Source organism: Miniopterus natalensis, chromosome 12 (assembly GCF_054644295.1).
Source record: "Miniopterus natalensis isolate mMinNat1 chromosome 12, mMinNat1.hap1, whole genome shotgun sequence".
Classification (NCBI taxonomy): Eukaryota; Metazoa; Chordata; class Mammalia; order Chiroptera; family Miniopteridae; genus Miniopterus; species Miniopterus natalensis.
Genome location: NC_142092.1, coordinates 45,028,175 through 45,047,544, shown reverse-complemented (window position 1 = coordinate 45,047,544; position 19,370 = coordinate 45,028,175). Strand labels below are relative to the sequence as shown.

Sequence of the window (19,370 nt, the reverse complement as noted above, 5' to 3'; positions counted from 1 at the left end):
ATGAGAAGAAGAAAGTATTTCAAAGAGTGATCAACAAGGTCAAATGATGCTGACAGACTGAAGAGGGAGGGGTGAGAACAATGGATTTAGCAAGATGGGTATCATTAAGGACCTTGTTAACACCAATTTCTGTGTAGTGGTAGAAAAGAATGTCCTGTTGGAGAATGTCCAAGTGAGTGAGAAGAGACTGAAAGAAAAAGTAAAATAAGTAATCCAGCCGGTGTGGCTCAGTGGTTGATCATCGACCTATGAACCAGGAGATCATGGTTTGATTCCTGGTCAGGGCACATGCCTGGATCGCGGGCTCGATCCCCAGGAGGAGAGGATACAGGAGGCAGTTGATCAATGACTCTCATTGACATTTCTCTCTCTCTCTCTTTCCCTTCCTCTCTCTGAAATCAATACAAATATATTGAAAAAATAATTTCATCTGTAATTTATTTTGATGTTGTCAACTATCCTCCCCCCAACCCCACCCAAATTCATATGTTAAGTCCTAAACCCCAATGTGATGGTATTTGGACACATGCCCTTTGGGAGGTGCTTTGGTCACAAGGGCAGAAGTCTCATGAATGGAATTACTCTCATTATAAGAGGGACCCCAGAGAGCTCCTCTCCCCTTCCACCATGTGTGGACACACTGTAAGATGGCTGTCTTTGAACTGGGAAGCAGGCCCTCACCAGAAACTGATCTTGGATGACTGAGCCTCTAGAAGAATGAGAAATAAATTCCTGTTGTTTATAAGCCAACTAGTCAATGGTATTCTGCTATAGCAGCCCAAAGGGACTAAGGCAGATGTAAAATAAGTTCATTTTGAAGGGTGGTAATCAATTGTTACAGTACGGTTTGTTAAATGAATCATTTCTCTACCCCACTGATTTTTGATGTTCTCTGGATGTACTTTGAGAATGCAACTATTTAATTTGTATTTCTCTTCTCACTTATTAACTTAATCTTTTAAAAAATTCTACCCAATGAATTACATTTTCCATAATGACACCCATGTCAATTCAAATATGCGCCTCAATGACCAATGAGTGTATAAAAAGTAGACAGTATTTTATAAACAACTCACAAGACATACATTTAAATGTGGACAATCATGTTAGGTATATACTTAATTATTCTCACATGCAAAACATTAACTCAGAAAAGCTTTACGTACTATACACCAGACCACTGTAGGAGCCTATTACCAGTTCCAACAAAGGGGAGAATTAAATAATTACTTATCAATAATCTCAAATGCTATCACATTTTCCCTTAAAATTATCAATATCTGAAACTTTATTTTCTATAAGGAGAAAAAAATATCTATGTCTGTAACTCAGAACACTTCTTCAGGGAAAGGTGCCTAGTACTAACTGGAGGAAAACGTTATTACCCTAAAACAGCAATTTTCAACTGGTGTGCTGCAAGAATTTTTAAAACATGCAATACCTGACTAGTCAGGAGCACTGATCTCTTTTCCCTTAGAACCTAAGGCTTAGATTGTCAAATTAAAAAATGATAACAGCTAATACAACAATGGCTGTCCGCTGTGAATGAATCAAAACTTTATCTTTTTTTTTTTTTATCAGATCAGTAGAAAATATATTTTTTTGGTGTGCCGCAGGATTAGTTTATGTGTGCCATGAGATAAAAAAGGTTGAAAATCGCTGCCCTAAACTATTCTTACCTTTGTTTTCGTTAGTTCCCTCTTATCCAAAGACTGAAAGTAAAGCACTCTGTGTTTTAATTTATAAGAGACTTGAGGGCAGAGCCTGGCTCTTCTATTTTCTTTGTGAACCCCCACGATATTCAGAACAAAGTACTCTGGACATAACAGATATTCAACGAATGGTACCGACAGAAAGAACATACACTAAGATGAAAGTCCTTTCCTAGAGAACTGGATTACTTTAGCCAATATATTTGTAAATAGCAACAGAATCAGTTTTTTTAAAAATATATATATCTTTATTGATTTCAGAGAGAGGAAGGGAGAGAGAGAGAAATATAGAAACATCAATGATGAGAGAGTCGTCATTGATCGGCTGCCTCCTGCACACCCCGACTGGGGATGGAGCCCACAACCCAGGCACGTGTCCTAACCAGGAATCGAACCACGATCTCCTGGATCCTAGGTTGATGCTCAACCACTGAGCCATGCCTGGCCAGGCAGCAACAGTATTGGTTTTAAAAATTCTTCTTAACTATACATGTTACAAAAATATGTACCATATAATCATTTAAATACATCACAGTGAACACAGTGGTCAATGAGCTTCAGGAATTCTTATATTACACAATCTTACCTCTTCAAAAACAGCAGCTTTATTTACTTTTTCCCTTGCAATGTCACAGATTTTTAAGATTCCCAGAGCAAAAGCTTTCATGGCAGGATCTTCTATAAAGTCTGGATTATGAATGTAAAGACATGTAAATACTGTCTGTGCCAAGGAGTGGCCTTCTAACCATGTTATCTATAAATGAAATAAAAGAATGTATATGTTTAAGGTGACAGAGTCTGCAAAGTCTAAACTGATCTAACAGTCATAGATGAAAGTGCCACAGACCCAAATAAATATAATATTAATCACAAGATTTAAAAGGTGATTAAAGGGAAGGTCAGGGAAAGGTAAAAAAGTTAGAATTCACTTTCAATGACTGAAGTCTTTCAAGAGTCACATACCATAAATATAATTAGCTAAAAATATAAATATGGAAAGCATTCTTATATATAGCTCAGTTTGCAAAATATTTGGAGACTAATGAAATTAGAGTGCCTCCAAATATAGCATCCAAAAGCAATCAATTCCACATGTAGTCAATAAAAATCCACAGACTAAGGAATTTACTGTTTTAGAACTAACTAGGTCCCTAGCCACTTATTCAACTCTTCTTTTGCATTTTTAATACCCAACCCAGTCAAGAGTATCATATCTCATCTAGATTACTGCAAGAAACTATACATTGGTTTTACTGCCTCCCATCTCTAATTCAATACCCCCAACCAGAAGAATCTAAAACGTAAAAATAATCATTCAACACTATCTTATTGAGTAGTTATAATGGGCCAGGTACCAGGTGCTTAAAGCTAGGAATACCTATAGCAGCCAACTATTATGTAACTATTATGTCCCAAGTGCTATGCTAGGTATTTTCATGTATTTTATCTTATATTTCCTAACATTTTGAGAAGTGTCATATTTTTCTCCTTTTACATATAAAGAAACAGAGTTAGAGAGTGTAAATAATTTTGCCCAAGTTTATATAGTTATAAAGTCCAAGAACTGTGCAACAGAGCAAGGCCCATAGTGCTGTATTACAAAATGAGAAATGCACGTGAAAATTACTATAGTAATTATAATTACTATAACTACTATAATTAAGGTATGTATTTTGTATTATCAGTGTGAGGAACAATTTGCAGACTAAAAATCATCTGCCTATTAAAGACAAAACTCTTAGGTAGAGTCCCAAGAGTCTCATAAAAATAATAGTTGCTCAACTTTGACAAAAACCCTCCCTCTTGCCTCCATTTGTCCTATTTCACTGGGACTGTAACCTGCTAAAGGATAAGAAAGATATCTTTGAAGAAAATAGCTTTGGAGGAGGAAGAATCAGGATCAGGACTCTGGTTATGCCCCTTCCTAGCAATGTAATCCTAGGCAAATAAGATGATACCATATATTGAACAGAGCTGATGTAAGATCGAAGTAAAAAATATACATGTAAAACCCCTAATAGAAGTACTTTGCACAATGGCAATCAATACTTACTAAATGACCAAATGAATAACATTTATATATTTCTAAGGACAATGATTTAAAAGTTGAAAAAGAAAAGGATGGTTAGAAAATAGGCAAAAAAGGAAAACCAGGCAGTACAAATGAGAATTTTGCCACAATTAACCAACATTGTTTAGGGAAGACAACTTATTCAGCACATAGAAAGTACTAAAAAAATTTCATCATCTTCAAAAACATGGCAAATTTACAACAATTCACTCTAGATTAGGAGAACTATCTCTCCAAAGCCAATCCAAAGGTCTTTGTTTCAATTCTATGCTTATTTATGGAAACTTCCAATTACAGGTTTGTTTCCCTGGGTACCTTGGGAACTTAAAGGGTACTTAGGGTAATGGTTACATTATTATCTTCACTAGAACGAAAATATCCCCTCACTGAAAAAAAGGAGAACCTGAACTCACCAGATGAGAAGATAAAATGCTGTTTCCTATAGCATAACTTGCCCTGCTAATCTTACGTACACCTTACTAGGCCAAGCACTGTATGTATTGCATACTCAGCATTGGTGTGTATACGTTTAAATCTAAAGATTCAGATAAGTCATAGTTTTTAAATTAACCAAAAGTGTTATTTTAACTTACCAAACAGCAAAAACATGTATCCATTATCCCTATCAATTCAGTCAAGGTGAGGTCTTTAATTTTAATGGTACCATCCTAAAAAGGAGAGGAAATATGACATATAAACAGAAGTTTTTAAAATTTATGTACAGTAGCATTTTGCAAATGCTATATCAAATCCATGCATTCTGGCTTTCAAAAATTAAGTATTTAAAGACAGCAATTCTAAGAAAACTTTATCTCATCATCTGATAAAACTAAGATGTCAAATTAACCTATATTCTTAAAAAGAATGTATCTAAAACAGGTCTTTAGTATAAAAAAAAATCAAAGCCTCTTTCATTTGAAACAGAATGAAGACCTTTTATAAAGAAGTCAAACCAACAAATATTTTTAAAGCAGTTCAAATTAGTTTCAAGCATTAATATAAATAATTTTAATGAATCAAAACTTACAAAGAAAAAACATTTTTAAAAACACTTCCATTAAGTTGGTTAACTATACTATTTGTAAATTTTGTTTACAATATCCATTTACTCAGCAAATCTTTCTTCTTAAAATATGCAAAATTAAACTCTGTGGTAACTATGAATGAATTTCTAAATCTATTCTCAATGAGTAAATTTCATATTCACTACCACAAGCATTTTACTTAATATATAAGTTATAGGTTCGATCCCTGGTCGGGACGCGTATGGGAGGCAACTGATAGATGTTTCTCTCTCTCTCCCTCTCTCCTTCTAAAAATATTAAAAAAAAAATATCCTCGAGTAAGGATTAAAAAATAATAATATATTAACAAATAAAATTTAATCCCTAAGCCAATTACACCCTGGTATTTGAATATATACTCAAATGCTTTCAAAAAATCAATTTAAAAAATGCACACATAGAAATTTGGAGCAAACTTTTTTTTAATGTTTTGTTGCCTTTTTTTTTTTTTTTTTTTTTTTTAGAGGGAGGGAGAGAGAAAGAGGGAGAGATAGAAACATTAGTGAGAGAGCAACATCAATCAACTGCCTCCTGCATGTTCCCTACTGGAGATTTAGCCTGCAACCCCAGGCATGTGCCCTGACAGAGAATTGAACCAGTGAGTGACCTTTTGGTTCATAGGCTGACACTCAATCACTGAGCCACACCGGCTGGGCTTGGAGCAAATTTCTAATGAAGACCTTAAATAATTAATTTTCAGATTGCAACAGAAAGAGATAAATAACTAAAAGTTATAACTAATTCTTGTTTATATATCTGAGATACTTTTAGAAAACTATACTTTAATATACTAAGTTTCATTTCCATTATTAATCAAAATGTTTTAAAATATGAAACAATAAAAGAAAACACAAAAAGCACAACGGTGACTACCTTGATGGCTTGTTCAAAATTGAGAACTTTTCGATTAACTTGGTTTCCAATCATGCCAGCATCCATCTTGGGATCCATCATTTCAATGGCAGACATGGCTTCAAAAAGACCAAATCTGCAAATAAAAAAATTGACCCCACAAATTGTTTCTGAAATAGTAAGCTTATCCCAATTCCCACAATGGTATAAAATTATAACAGTACTTTAAATAACTACTGTATTCTGTGTATTTAACATTTAAGTCTTTCCAACTTGCTAACACTTCTACTTCAATTAAATAACCTTCAACACAAAAATTCTTCCATGCACTTGTTACTGAAATTACTTTACACACGCTGTGGAGGAAAAAAAGATGATTACTGCACTTCTTTCAACAGGTTGCACATTAGCAATTTTTGGAAAAAAAGACATCAACTGACCTATAACAGATTCCAGTTTGCCGCCTTTTGTTTTTTTTTCAATTTTATTGTTGTTGTTCTTTTTAGCACTATGAATTTGAAAAAAAAATGAAACTAGGATCTATAAGTTAGTAACCACATTTAATATTTGGACCACATTTTAGTCCTGGGTGCTCAAAACACTAACGCAACACTGACCAATAGAAATATGTGAGCCACATAGATAATTCTAACTTTCCTAGTAGCCACACAAGAAAGTAAAAAGAAACAGATAAAATTGATTTTAATAACGTATTCTATTTAACCCAATATATCCAAAAGTTTTATTCTAATCAATCCTTAGTATTGAAAATTATTAGTGAGATATTTTGCATTCTTTATTCCATATTAAGTTTTTGAACTCCAAAGCATATATTATGCCACATTTCAATTTGGGGCAGCTGATAGTCATGTGTGACTACTGGACAGCACAGCTCTAGAACTTAGCTTCTAGTAACATCAACACTTCACCAAACGTGTGTTAGGTGTCCAATTTTCCTTCTTCCTGCTGCTTCTTTAAGTTTTAAGAAAGCAGCATCTTAGAGAATCAGAACCTGTGTTGATGTTTAAAAGTAAACCAGTAATAAAAACAAAAAACAAAACAAAAAGAACAGAACCAGGAGCATCAGATTAGTCTAATTTCTCAGGACACCTAAGTGGAATTTTGTTGAAATATAAGTGATAAGAAAATCTCTTACAGTCATGTCATTTAGATGTAACAATTATTGCCAATATTTCATAAAGGTTTGGCTCTAAGCTAGACACTATGATGGAATCAGGAAGAAGTATATGATTGTTGTCATCAGGGCCTTAAATTTATTTTTTGGAAAGATAGACATGCATATATGAAATAATTAAATAACCAGGCAGGGCAAAGACTTAGGTAGGCAGAGTAGGTGAGGAAAAGTACAGATGAAGTTTAAAAAGAGTATACAAAGGTGTAGAGGCTGGAACTGGCCAGGGGAAAAGGGAGCACACAGTCACCCTCAGGAGGTCTTTACTATGCCAGCTTTCTCAGTGTTGGAGACCTTCAACGAGACACAGGAAAGCATGACGTCAACTTGCTCTACTCCAAAGGGAGGGTGTATTTATTTACTTATTTTTATATATCTTTATTGCTTTCAGAGAGAGGAAAGGAGAGGGGGAGAGAGAGATAGAAACATCAATGATGAGAGAGTCACTGATCGCTGCCTCCTGCAGGCCCCCGACTAGGGATTGAGCCCAAACTCAGGCATGTGCCCTGACCAGGAATCGAACCCTGACTGCCTGGATCCTAGGTTGACGCTCAACCACTGAGCCACACCCGGCTGGGCGGGAGGGTGTATTTAAATCTCTCTGTGGTGCCCTTCTATTCTACTGAACTGTGCTTCAGCACAATATCTATATGATGCAGTTTTGGGATTTTAAAAACTCTCTTTTGTATATATAAATTAGTGGGACTGGTATTTCTCAAACTTTTAGCTTAATCCTATGGATAGCAGTCTGGAGACCCTTACCAATTTTATATGCTCAACTGAGTCTTGAGAAAGCTTAGTGTTATGTGACCTAGTAGTTATGGCCTCTAGAGAGCCTGTGCTGATTTTGGTTTATGAATGTACGCTGAACAAATATATGGGACTTCATAATGCAGATAATGTGCCAAAATACTTTTTGTAGAACATTAGTCCAATAGGGAATCCATAAAATAAAGTTTCCATGGTCAACAGCATTTTGGAAACTCTATACCAGGTCCTCTTCTTGGAGAGGCACCGAGTGTATTAGCACATTAGCTCTTGGAGTCCTGCAGGAAGGTAACTGCTTCCACTTAGTTTAATCCAGCACTTTCAAATCATTTAATTTTAGAACACCCACCTCCTTCTCCCTTAACCTTTAACATCCTTGTCCTGAAGATCTGGATTCTGATTATTTTGACAGTCATTTCGAAAGTCATTTGACATTTCTATGACATCTTCACATTCTAGGTAAGTATTTTAAATCCATGTATGATTCTCATCTGTAGATGAATATTTGTCTAAATGTCTAGAGGATTTGGAGGAAGATCTTCATCATGTAGTAACTTGCCTTTTGTGTTCCTAAGAGGATGCATTTGACCATAAATTAGGGTAACAGGAAACACACATTCTCTAGGGTTTGGTTCTCAAATATTCTGAAGTATCATCAAGGCAAGCTGAATTATCTCATTAAACAGTGAGAAATTTCTGGTTCTAAATGGTTTGTGTTTGGTATGCATGCCATCTGATTCTTACCAACCCTTGGTGGTACTGCTTACCAGACCTAGGAATATGAGATATTCTTGGAGCTAAAGCTAGAGCTTCCTTTTCTAGAATGGTTAAATACTTTTCTTTCAGGGTGAGGTTTAAGGCTTATTTCTTCCTTGATCTTTTCCTGACCAAAGGAAGCTCCACCATGAAAGCCCATCAGTTTCCAGGCAACTTCCCAGACATCACCACCTCTGGCCACCTGGACCCCATCCACATTTCTATTTGACTGATGGTCAAAATACATATTAAACATTTGGCCTTTTAATTTAAGGATTACATCAGCCATTTTAGTATTTTTATTGCTCTAATAAATTCTTGTTTTTCTTGCATTTTAGTACATTTAAAATAATTGGGTGACCCAGTCCTTGTCTTTGGGTATGATGGTGGGTGACACTGATTAATAAAATTATAGTTTTCAGGTGTACAATTCTATAATACATCATTTGTATATTGTATTGTGTGTTCACCAACCCAAATCAGTTTGCCTTCTGTAAATAATTTTCTCTATTTAACATTTAGAAAGTTATGCTTAGAATAATCATCAAATGTAACTTTTAGATTTTTACATTTTCTTTATATTTTGAAAGTCCAATTATTGGCACATTATACTCTACAATGCCCAAAGTTTTAGCAAGTACATAATAAAAAGTAATCCAGAAATCCCAACGGTCTAGTATTTGTGGTTTATTAGCCATAAAAGTAGATAGTGGTAATGCACTATGGAATGATTAGTATTTCATTAACTGAGATAGGCCTCAAGAAATGGCAAAGAAAGAAGAAAAGCCTAAAAGAAAGTTTGACTGTAGCTATTTCATTCACTCAACAAATACTTACTGAGTCCCTTCTATGTATTAGGCACCGTGCTAGACACTGTGCCAGGCACTTGGGACATGAGTGAGCAAAACAAATTTGCCTACCTCATGGAGCTTAGATTCTAGTGGAAGGAAACGCACAATAAGCAATAAAGACAAGTAAATTACATAGTATGTCAGAAGACTGTACATGCTAGGGAGAAACAAAAGAGCTAATGAAGATATGCACTGGAAGGATAGATACAACTTGAATAGATGGTCAGGGTAGGCTGCTGTTCCCTGGGCTGAGCCTGAAGCCTAATAAAAAAAAGCCAAGTTCCTCTACCTGTGCTGTCTCAAATCTTGTTCTATAGCTTTCCTGCATCAGCTTGTGATTTTGTTTCATTACATCCTTCCTATAATTAACTGCAACATCAAAATAATGACCGACAGTGGTTCTCAAAGTGTGATCCCAGGATCAGCAGCATCAATCTCACCTGGGACCATGTTAAAAATGCATCTTCTTTGCTCCCACACTAGACCTACCAAACAGGAACCCTTGGGGTGGGGCCCATCAATATACTTTTTTAAAAGCCCTTCAGATGATTCTGATGCACATTAAAGTTTGAAAAGAACTAAATTTCAGGTTCTACTCCCTCTCCCCAAATGTCCAATCTTGCCCACTTACAAATTTAAAATTTCATATTCCTAACCTTACAAATTAAGCCCGCGTGTAGCAGTATGGGAACTGAGGTTATCTATGGGAGTATAAATTAAGCATTTCACTTTACTTTACCTTTCCAGGGATTCCAAATCTACTTTCATCCAGGCATTTAGTCACTTATCTCTGATCAACAATCAGCCTCATATATGACATATAACCAATACCTTTTTTAAGAAATTCCATATCCTGTACATTTATCCTCAAGGAAAGGACCATAAGTCACAGGTTCACTGATACAAACATTTCATGTCGCAACTAGGGACAGCTGCCCCAAAATAGCTCACCAAGGTTAAAAATATATTTATAATTAGTTTTATTTTTATGGCTTTAAATGTAAAATCACAGACTTCAAGGAACCCTACTGCACATGAGGGGAAAAAAGGGAAATATCACACCACAGTATTTCAAAGGACACAAATACTTACAGCTTATCATGAAGCAGTTCTCCCAACTTTAATTCTAAAAGAAACAAAGAGAAAAACTCTTTGAATAACACCATATTTAACTTTAAATAAGAAAAAAAATGAAACAAAATATTAGCACCTGAAAAATGTGCCTGCGTTAAACTTCATTTTCTAAGATATGGTTGTATTATTTCTACTCACTTACTAACACAATGCCTTCCACACAGTGAACATCTGGATACTAACCATAAACTAAACTTTTAAGAATTAACAAATGACCCATCAAAGGCCAAAATATTCCAATTAGAGATACCAACCTCATTTTTAAAAAAATCACCAGTATTCCCCCTAAATAAACTTTTTCATAGAACTTATTGCTATTTCTCAAGTTGTTTTTAAACCAGTTGGTGTCACTCTAATCTCTTTCTGTGCAAGGAACAGTGTTAAAACTATTTTTTAAAATTAAATTTTATTTAAATAATATAGAAAACACTTACATAAACAGCTAATCAAAACACTGTTCATCCCCTCTAAAGCAGTTCTCAACCAAGGCTGCGTACTAGTATCAACTGGGGAGCTTTTGAAAATTTCAAAGTCCAAGCAACATCCCAAATCAACTAGGGGTGGGGCTTATGCAGTGGTTTTAAAGTACTCCAGGTCACTTCAATGAGCAGGTAAAGTGGGGACCACTACTGTGACATTTTAAATAGCTTAAAACTTGATGGTCAAATCCTGTGGAAGCAGTTTTCAGAACTTCCTAGCTAATCATAAGTTAAATAACAGCAATCCTCCTAGCTAACCACAAGTTAAATAACAACCATTTTTAACAGTTTCATGTACCAAATCAAGGAAAGGCATATATCAAAATACCACAATAAAGTATATAATAGAACACACTGTGGTTCTCAAGGATGCTCTGGAAACCCAGAAGTCTGTGATGTTAAAATTATTTTCATAATACTACTAAAATGTTGTCTTTTTCATTGTGTTGGTATTTGCATAGATAATACAAAAGTAATGATGTGAAGGGGGGAGGGGAGAAATGTTGGGCAAAATTGCTGTAGCTTCAGCACAAATCAAGACAGTGACTCCACCCTAAATAGTGGATTTTTCAATTCCATGTACTTGCAAGACTTTTTTTTTTTTAATTCACTCAAGAAGTCCTTGATGAAATAGTAAAAATTATTAATCTCAGAGACAGGACCAGGATGCAACAAGTGAGGCACCATTGTACAAAATTTAACAAAGCACTTGCTTTCTGTAGTGCCTTCTTAATTTTGCACTCGAGATGTCTTACTTGGTTCACCCTAGTGCTGGCCCTGATTTATCGTATTAAATCTCAATCTTTGAGTACACATCTTTTTAATATTCTATTTGACAGAACAGGAAGTATATATTAACACTTCCAGTGCATACAGTATAAGAAGCTGTCTCGAGGAAAAGCACGTACACAATTATCACAGAACACCATTTTTACTTAATTTTTGAAAATGGTTATCTGCTGCTGTGAGCTTGGCAGTTTCCCAGTACTTATAAAGACTTTTCTGAAGCTATTGATGGTGGTATTAACAAATGTGCTTTTTAATACTGTTTAATGAAATGAAGAGGATCTGCTTAACTCAATATGTATTTTGCAAAAGGCAATGCATGTTACAAAATTAGGTAGAGATAAAAGCTCCATTCAAAGTTCAAGACAGACGAACGGATTTTAATGTAACAAAACATGAAAAATCCTCTGATATGGCTTCACATTCCACATAACTAATCTTTAAGAAACTACCACCTGTAAAGAATATTCAAAGAAGAATATTCACAATTACCTAAAAAGTTTACTCTACCTTTCAACTACATGTTTGGTGAGGTCAGATATACTTCATGTATTTCAACCAAAATAACCTGGGGTAACCAATTGAATGTAGAGCAGGTATGGAATTCAGGTGCCCCCCATTATGCCAACTTTAAACAGATTTTCAAAAATATACAACAACTCCTCTAAGTTACTTTTGTTTTGGAAAATACATTGATTTTTCATTAGAAAAGTGTTATGTTAACATGGAATGGGCTTATTATCATTTTCAAATGAATTTAGTATTTTTAAAATTTCTCAGTTTTTAATCTGAATACAGTAAGTATCTACATAGGACACACATAAACAATAATTAAGAGTGTAAGAGAATAATTTTTAAGAATATAATGGGGTCCCAAGACCAAAAAAGCCCTGAGAACTGCTGTAATAATCTATCATATACTTAGGGTATATTTGGGTACCAAAGAGCTTCACCAAACTTTATTTTATTTTATTTATTTATTTATTTTTAAAATATATCTTTATTGATGTCAGAGAGAGGAAGGGAGAGGGAGAGGGAGAGAGAGACAGAAACATCAATGATGAGAGAGTCATTGATCGAGCCCACAACCAGGGCATGCGCCCTGACAGGGATTCGAACTGCGATCTCCAGGATCCTAGGTTGATGCTCAACCGCTGAGCCATGCCCAACCGGGCTTCACCAAACTTTAAAATAAAAACACTCCACAGCCCTGGCTGGTTTGGCTCAGTTGTTAGAACGTCAGCCCTCAGACCAAAGGGTCCCAGGTTCAATTTCCGGTTAAGGGCATGTACCTGGGTTGTAGGCTTGACCCCCAGCCCTGGTCAGCAACCAACTGATGTGTCTCTGTCAAATCGATGCTTCTCTCTCCCTCGCTTTTCCCTCCCCTCTACTCTCTCTAAAAAAAAAAAAAAAAAAAAAAAAAAAAATCAATGGAAAAAAACATCCTCAGGTAAGGATTAAAAAATAAACACACACTCCACAAACCTAGAAGCAAGTCAATCACTCTGGGACTTGGTTTCCTCATTCATAAAACGAGGGGTTGAACTAGATGACTCTTACAAGGTCCCTTAGAACTCCAGTAATCAGTTCACTCACTAGTAAACAATAGGCAGTAAATTTTAAAATGTACTCACTGAGTACCAGCATTCTCACTGCATGACCAATAACTGGACATAGAATCATGATCCTGTATAGCACTAGAGACATAAATAACCTGGGTCTTTCCAACTGGGCAGCAGTTCTCAAAAAATTTAGTGAGAAGAATAATGTTTTACATTTATCATTAGCAGGCAAAGCAATGACATCATCACATATCATGCAGTCTCAAAAATTCCACTGTACTCTAATAAAGAGAATGAGAGTCAAAAAGGTAAGACAGTGTCTTATAATTACCATGAAAATAGTTTTGACCTACCATGAAACAGTCTTAGGGATCCCAGGGATTATGGACCACACCAAACCACTGAACTAAGTTAACACAGTGATTTATTTTTAGTTACTTCTACTTTTAAGTTAAGCCTTAAGTAGGTGAGATAGTATATAGCTTAAACCACTCAGAGCAAAGGGAAAAATCAGATACAAGAAAAAGTTGATTATTTAAAAGATTCTGGACAATCTTGACAGAAAGCCACCTTTCTATTTTATCCTCACTCTTGTGTAAGGCATATATAGAAATGTTGTGAGAGAAAATTTAACTTAATTTGTCAATTACAGAATTTCACGACATCTTGCTAAGAACATACTTCCTTTGCCTTGGAAATAAACAATGAATCATAACTAGTGGCTGGAGTTTGGGTATGCAGCAGTGCTGAGCCCCCGAAGCATATGATCATTCCCCTGAAGAAACATCATTTAACAGGACAGAAAACATGCAACTATGCAATGCAAACATGTTTTGCCATCTTATAAATAAGAAGGTTATTTGTAAACTGGTATTAAAGATCTTTGAATAGATTTCTATACATTAACATTACAAATGATGGTTAAGTTCCCAGCTAGGGTCCCTATGAAAGCCCTCCTGAGTCCACAACATAGCCGAAATCCAATACCATTGGAACAGTGATATTTAAACATCAATCAGTTTACCCCTGCATAAAGGTGGCGAACTGAACACATGCAACTACTTTTAATTTCCTCCTGAAATCTCATTAAAACCACTAGAATTAATGTTTTTTAAAGAAGGGTATAAATTAACTCAAAAGAAGAGGAAAAACAGGTTAAAGAAAAGGATATAATGATGTCTGTTTTAAATTTAGTTTTCAGAAAGTTGCTAGAACAGAAGTCTAAACTATAATTCAGGCAATGAATCTGATTATTTCAAGAGGGGAAAACAAATTATTAATACCACAGGCTGCAGACCTGACAACAGTCTTTAGTCCTAAATCTACATGTAAAGGAAGGTTAATTCTATATCAACATTTCAGTTTCAAGAAGTACACCTCACATGTGTGCCACTTGAGGCAATGCAAGAGCTAATTATGGAAGAGTTAATAGGATGGTTAGATGTTGGCAACAAAATAACATGCCACCCTCTCTCAATCCACACTAAAGCAGGGATTAAACCATATCTCCTACTCTAGGTTCCTTCCATGAAGAAGCAGAATTAATCACTGTTCCTCAAATATAAAAACTGTATCTGGCTCTAATGGTTCATCTCGGTCTAGAATAATTCCCTTATATTCACTTAGAGAAACTCAACCAATCCTTCAAGGCCCAACTTAAGCCATATATACTTTATAAAACCTTTCCCATTTAGGTTCATAATGACAGCCCTCTAATATAGATCACTTAAAATCAGTCTAAGATCACTTAATAGTCTAAGATCTCTGAGCACAAAAACTACACTGTAACTTACACTTCTTTCTCTCTCCCTTAGATAAGACATATATGGGCAGTCACCTAATTCCCAGCCTAATGTTCTTTCTCCTGTCACTCTTAGGCATATGTTAATTGGATACACATTTTAAGAGTCTAGGGGTAGGCACATGATTTATCATTCTGCTTATACACAACTCGCTCCCTTTCTACCTACAGCTGTTCCAAGTCTTCACTCCTCTCAAGACCACTGTTCTAAAAATACTCCACCTCACCATCACCAAAGACTAACCTTGTTCACTAAGAATAGAGAAGCCATCAAGGTGTGAGTCCCCCCACCATTCCTCTTCATCCAGTTAGAAATACACCTATACCTTTACCATCCTAACCTCAGTTCCTCCTGTCTGAGTACATCCCTATTCTTCCTCCACCCCCAAGTTAATTTCTCCACGTTTTTCACCCAATACTCTCCTAAAGTTCAAGCTCTCACTCTGTCTTTGTTCCTTTCTCATATCTTTAATCTCCCACCTCAGTAAGGCTCCTTCCCCTCAAACAACAAACATGTACATTTCTCCAATCACTTATGCCCAAACACTTACCAAACTTACTATATGCCAGGAAATGTTCTGTGGGCTAGGGTTACTGACAAAATCTCCGCACTCACAGAGCTTACAATCCAGTGGGTGAGACTGACAATAAACAATAACTGAAAATGATGATTTCTGACAGTATGTAAGTGCTATGAAGAGAATAAAACAGGGTGATTCAACTGAGCTGGAGTTAGACAGAAGAGAATGAGGGGGTGAATCTGCTTAGATTGGTTGTTTTGCCAAGTGCTCACTGGAGAGGTAACATTTAAGTGGTCAGGAAGGAGCCAGCTATGTGAAGACCCAGGGGCAAAGTAATTTAAAATACAGAAAATAAAATACACAAAGGAAGGGGGACCGTACCGTCTTGGAGTGTTTAGTAAGATAAGAAGGATTTGTACGTAACATAATGAGCCCAGTGGGGCAGTGATACAAAAATGAAATCGGGCCCTAGTCGGTGTGGCTCAGTTGGTTGGAGCTTGGTCCTATATAGCGAAAGGTGGTAGGTTTGATTCCAGTCAGGGAGGCAACTGATCAATGTTTCTCTCTCACACTGATGTTTCTGTCTATCTGTCTCTTTCACTTCCTCTCTCTAAAATCAATAAAAAACATATCCTCTGGTGAGGATTAAAAAAAAAAAAAATCTGAGTGGTAAGCAGGCACCAGATCATATAGGCCATGGGGAAGAAGTTGAAATTTATTCTATATGCAACAGGAAGCCACTGGAGGATCTCAGGCAGAGAATGACATAATCTCACCATTTTCAAACCTCAAGTATACAATAACACTACTGTGTTTTAGGTCCACACAATCCCTGTTTACACAGTTCAAAATTATTGCTATACACTCTCTAATCTTTACTTAAAGAGTTAGAAAGTTTTAATAGAAGAAATCACCTCAACATCTGTATTTAATGCTATTTATATATACTGGCTTTAAATGAAAGTTAAAGCTAGAGGGTAGAGAATGAGTAAGTGTGGTTAACAAACTTAAGCAAGCCACACTTAACTGATTTGACTTACTGAGACAATGCAGGAAAAAAAAAATTTTATTTTACTCTTGCCCGGATTTTGAACTTCTAATCCAAAAATTCAAACTCACCTCGGCAAGCTTCTTCAAAATCTTGAGTTATGTCCACCCAGTTTGCATTGCCTTTTTCCATCTTTTCTGGTACACTGAGCTCCCATCCTGAATCGTCGTCTTCTACGGAAGCTTTCATAACCATTATGCCTACAAGATTAATACTGGTGTAAAAGACAGGATGGAGCTTTCAGGGCCGGCGTGTTTGCAAGCCATGTGTGTTTAAGTATTGGGTGAAAATCTTACTAAACTGTTTAAGCAGAGCTCTTCTGAGTTTGAGGCTGTTACTGGAAAAACATATCTTCGTACAATTAAATCTCACGATAATTAACACTACTGCTGCTCATTTCCTTAGCCAGCCACCTCCCAGTGCTCATAAAGAGTTTGCCTTCTCACTATTTAAGGAGAAAAAACACACACCATCCCACCGCTGGCCCAAACAGAACCAACTCCAGGGCTTCCAACATTCAACACAGGCCGCAAATGACCAAGGCCTTCTTCCGCGCCCCCTCCCGCAACTGTTCTCAAGGTGGCCCCTCACCTGCCAGGCGCTGGCTGGGCCAACCTCTCCTCCGCCCGCAGACCCGCGGCGCAGCCTCGCCCAGGGCACGGCGAGCGGGAGCGCACCGCAGGGTCCCACCCGCCAGGCCCAGAGCTGGGGCGCACCTGAGGCGGGGACCCGCCCCCCCACCCCGGTCACCGCGCCCCCCCACCCCGGTCACCGCGCCCCGGCCTCGGCCCCACAGGGCGCGAAAGCACGGACAGGGTTACTGTCGCGCGGCCGTGCGGGCACGCCTAGTACCCACCGGGTCTCCGCCCCGCTAACACCCGTCAGGGCCGGGGCCTCGGCGGGCAGCGGTACCCGGGAATCCGCAGCCCCTACCTGAAGAGCGGCTGGAGGGCCGGGGCCGCAGGGTGACCTGGCGTCCCCAGGGTCTGCCACACGAGCCGGGTCTGAAGCGCTCGGACACGGGAGACAGGAAGTCTCAATGGCTGCGCACGGGCGATCCCTACCTACTACACCCGTGGCCACCCGCGCAGCCACGCTCGGTCCAGACCGCGGAAATAACGACGCCTCTTCTGCCGCCGCCGCCCCCTCCCCACTCAGCTCAGGCGACTGGCTGCGTGCGCGCATGCGTACGCCCGGTGCGCGCCACCCCGCCCCTTCCACACTCGTGGGACTCCGAGCTCCCGGGCCACACCCCTTCCCTCGCCACTGCCACCGTTCGGCAGGAGGCGGCGGTCTTGTCTTCTCGCGAGACAGGAGGATACCTTCCTTCTCCCGAGGTCCGTTGAGTCCCCAGGGAGGATAGTGGGCGGGTCCCGGTAAGGGGCGGAGCCTGGGGCCGCGGGGCTGCCCAGTCCCGCGCGGCTACCTGGGAAATTCTTGGGAAGGTGACGTGAAGGTTCGTGGGAGTCGCGGAGGTGCTAGTAGAGCCCAGCAGTTGCGGTCTTGAGGGAAGGTTCTGGCAACTAGAGTTCCGCCGAGTTAGTGCTTCCCGACACCCAGTTTAGTTTTCTGGAGAGCGCCTGGGGGTTTCGTGAAGGAAAATAGAAACAAAGTACCTGCAGGGTAAAGCCAGCCATTTTCTTTCAAACTCTCACAAAAAATTTAATGAAACAATCAGTTTTAAAGTGGGGTTACGTAAGTAGCCTGGTACAGGTAAGAAACGCATCTTGACCGCTACTTACCCATTAACGTTTAAAAGAGGATTCCCGGGGTTGACTGGGACGTGGAGCAACTGGACCTCTCCTGTTGCCGATGGGAGTGCAAAATGGTTACAACTACTTTTACTGTCAAGTTAATCATACACTTACATGATCCAGCAGTCCTGCTCCTAGGTATTTCCTTAGGAATGAAACCATGTTTGTACATTAACTTTCATAGCTTTATTTTTACTGATCAAAAACTGGAAACAACCCAAATGTTCATCAACTGGTGAATGCATAAATAACTTGGGGCATGGCCATACGATGTAATTAACAGTAATTATCAACAAACAGGGGTGAACTACTTGACATGCAAAAACACGAATCTCACAATTATGTTGAGCAAAGGAAATCAGAGTATGAGCGAACGAGTATGACTCCATTTACATGAAACTATAAAAAGACATATCTAAACTACAATGATAGAAAACAGAGCCGTGACTGCTGGGGTGGAGTGTGGGCGGTACCAAGGAATGATTAACTGCAGCAGGGCTAGGTGATCTGCGGTTGGGAATATTCTGTGTCTTAATTATGGTGATCGTTATATGGGTGGATGCATGTGTAAAAAATCATTGAAATAATGTGCATTTTATTCTTTGCAAGCCTCAATAAAGTTGTTTTTTTTAAAAAAACAACACATCTTTACATCTCTTACAAGATAATATGTATCCTAAGGGCAGGAACTCTGCCTACTTTGATTAAACATGTATTCACAGCGTTTAGGGCAGTGGTTGGCATACAGTAGGCACCCACTAAATGTACTGAAGATGTGAAGGTGGGAAAGAATTACAGTAAAACAGAAATTTATATTGTTTCTCCAAAATTATTTGGGAATCTTTACAGAGGCCACAAGAAATCTAGAAAAGAATGAACTGATTGCATCTAAGTTATTCAGTAGTATGTATAGATCGTGACAAAAACTGATATAGCAAAACAACAACAACACTCCACCAATTTTTGGAAATGAAACTGCTTCAGAACTCAATTTTTTTTTTACCAGAACAAGGCAGTCA

The 19,370-nt window shown here is 37.9% G+C and overlaps 1 protein-coding gene across 2 annotated transcripts in view; it reads right to left on the bottom strand.

The window, feature by feature from the left end:
- The window catches only part of NAA35 (N-alpha-acetyltransferase 35, NatC auxiliary subunit), a 49,293-nt gene extending 31,566 nt beyond the window's left edge, over window positions 1-17,727 (bottom strand). The window contains exons 1-6 of one of the 2 annotated variants that reach the window (XM_016222874.2): window positions 17,531-17,727; window positions 16,669-16,797; window positions 10,359-10,392; window positions 5,721-5,835; window positions 4,377-4,451; window positions 2,299-2,466 (exon numbers count right to left, since the gene is read on the bottom strand). In XM_016222874.2, the coding sequence (XP_016078360.2) occupies window positions 2,299-2,466; window positions 4,377-4,451; window positions 5,721-5,835; window positions 10,359-10,392; window positions 16,669-16,792 (516 nt within the window). In that variant the 5' untranslated portion in view covers window positions 16,793-16,797; window positions 17,531-17,727. Of the gene's footprint in view, window positions 1-2,298; window positions 2,467-4,376; window positions 4,452-5,720; window positions 5,836-6,139; window positions 6,208-10,358; window positions 10,393-16,668; window positions 16,798-17,530 lie in introns of those variants that run through there. The other variant, XM_087822734.1, reaches the window with a different exon arrangement.
- Between the last annotated feature and the right edge of the window lie 1,643 nt (window positions 17,728-19,370).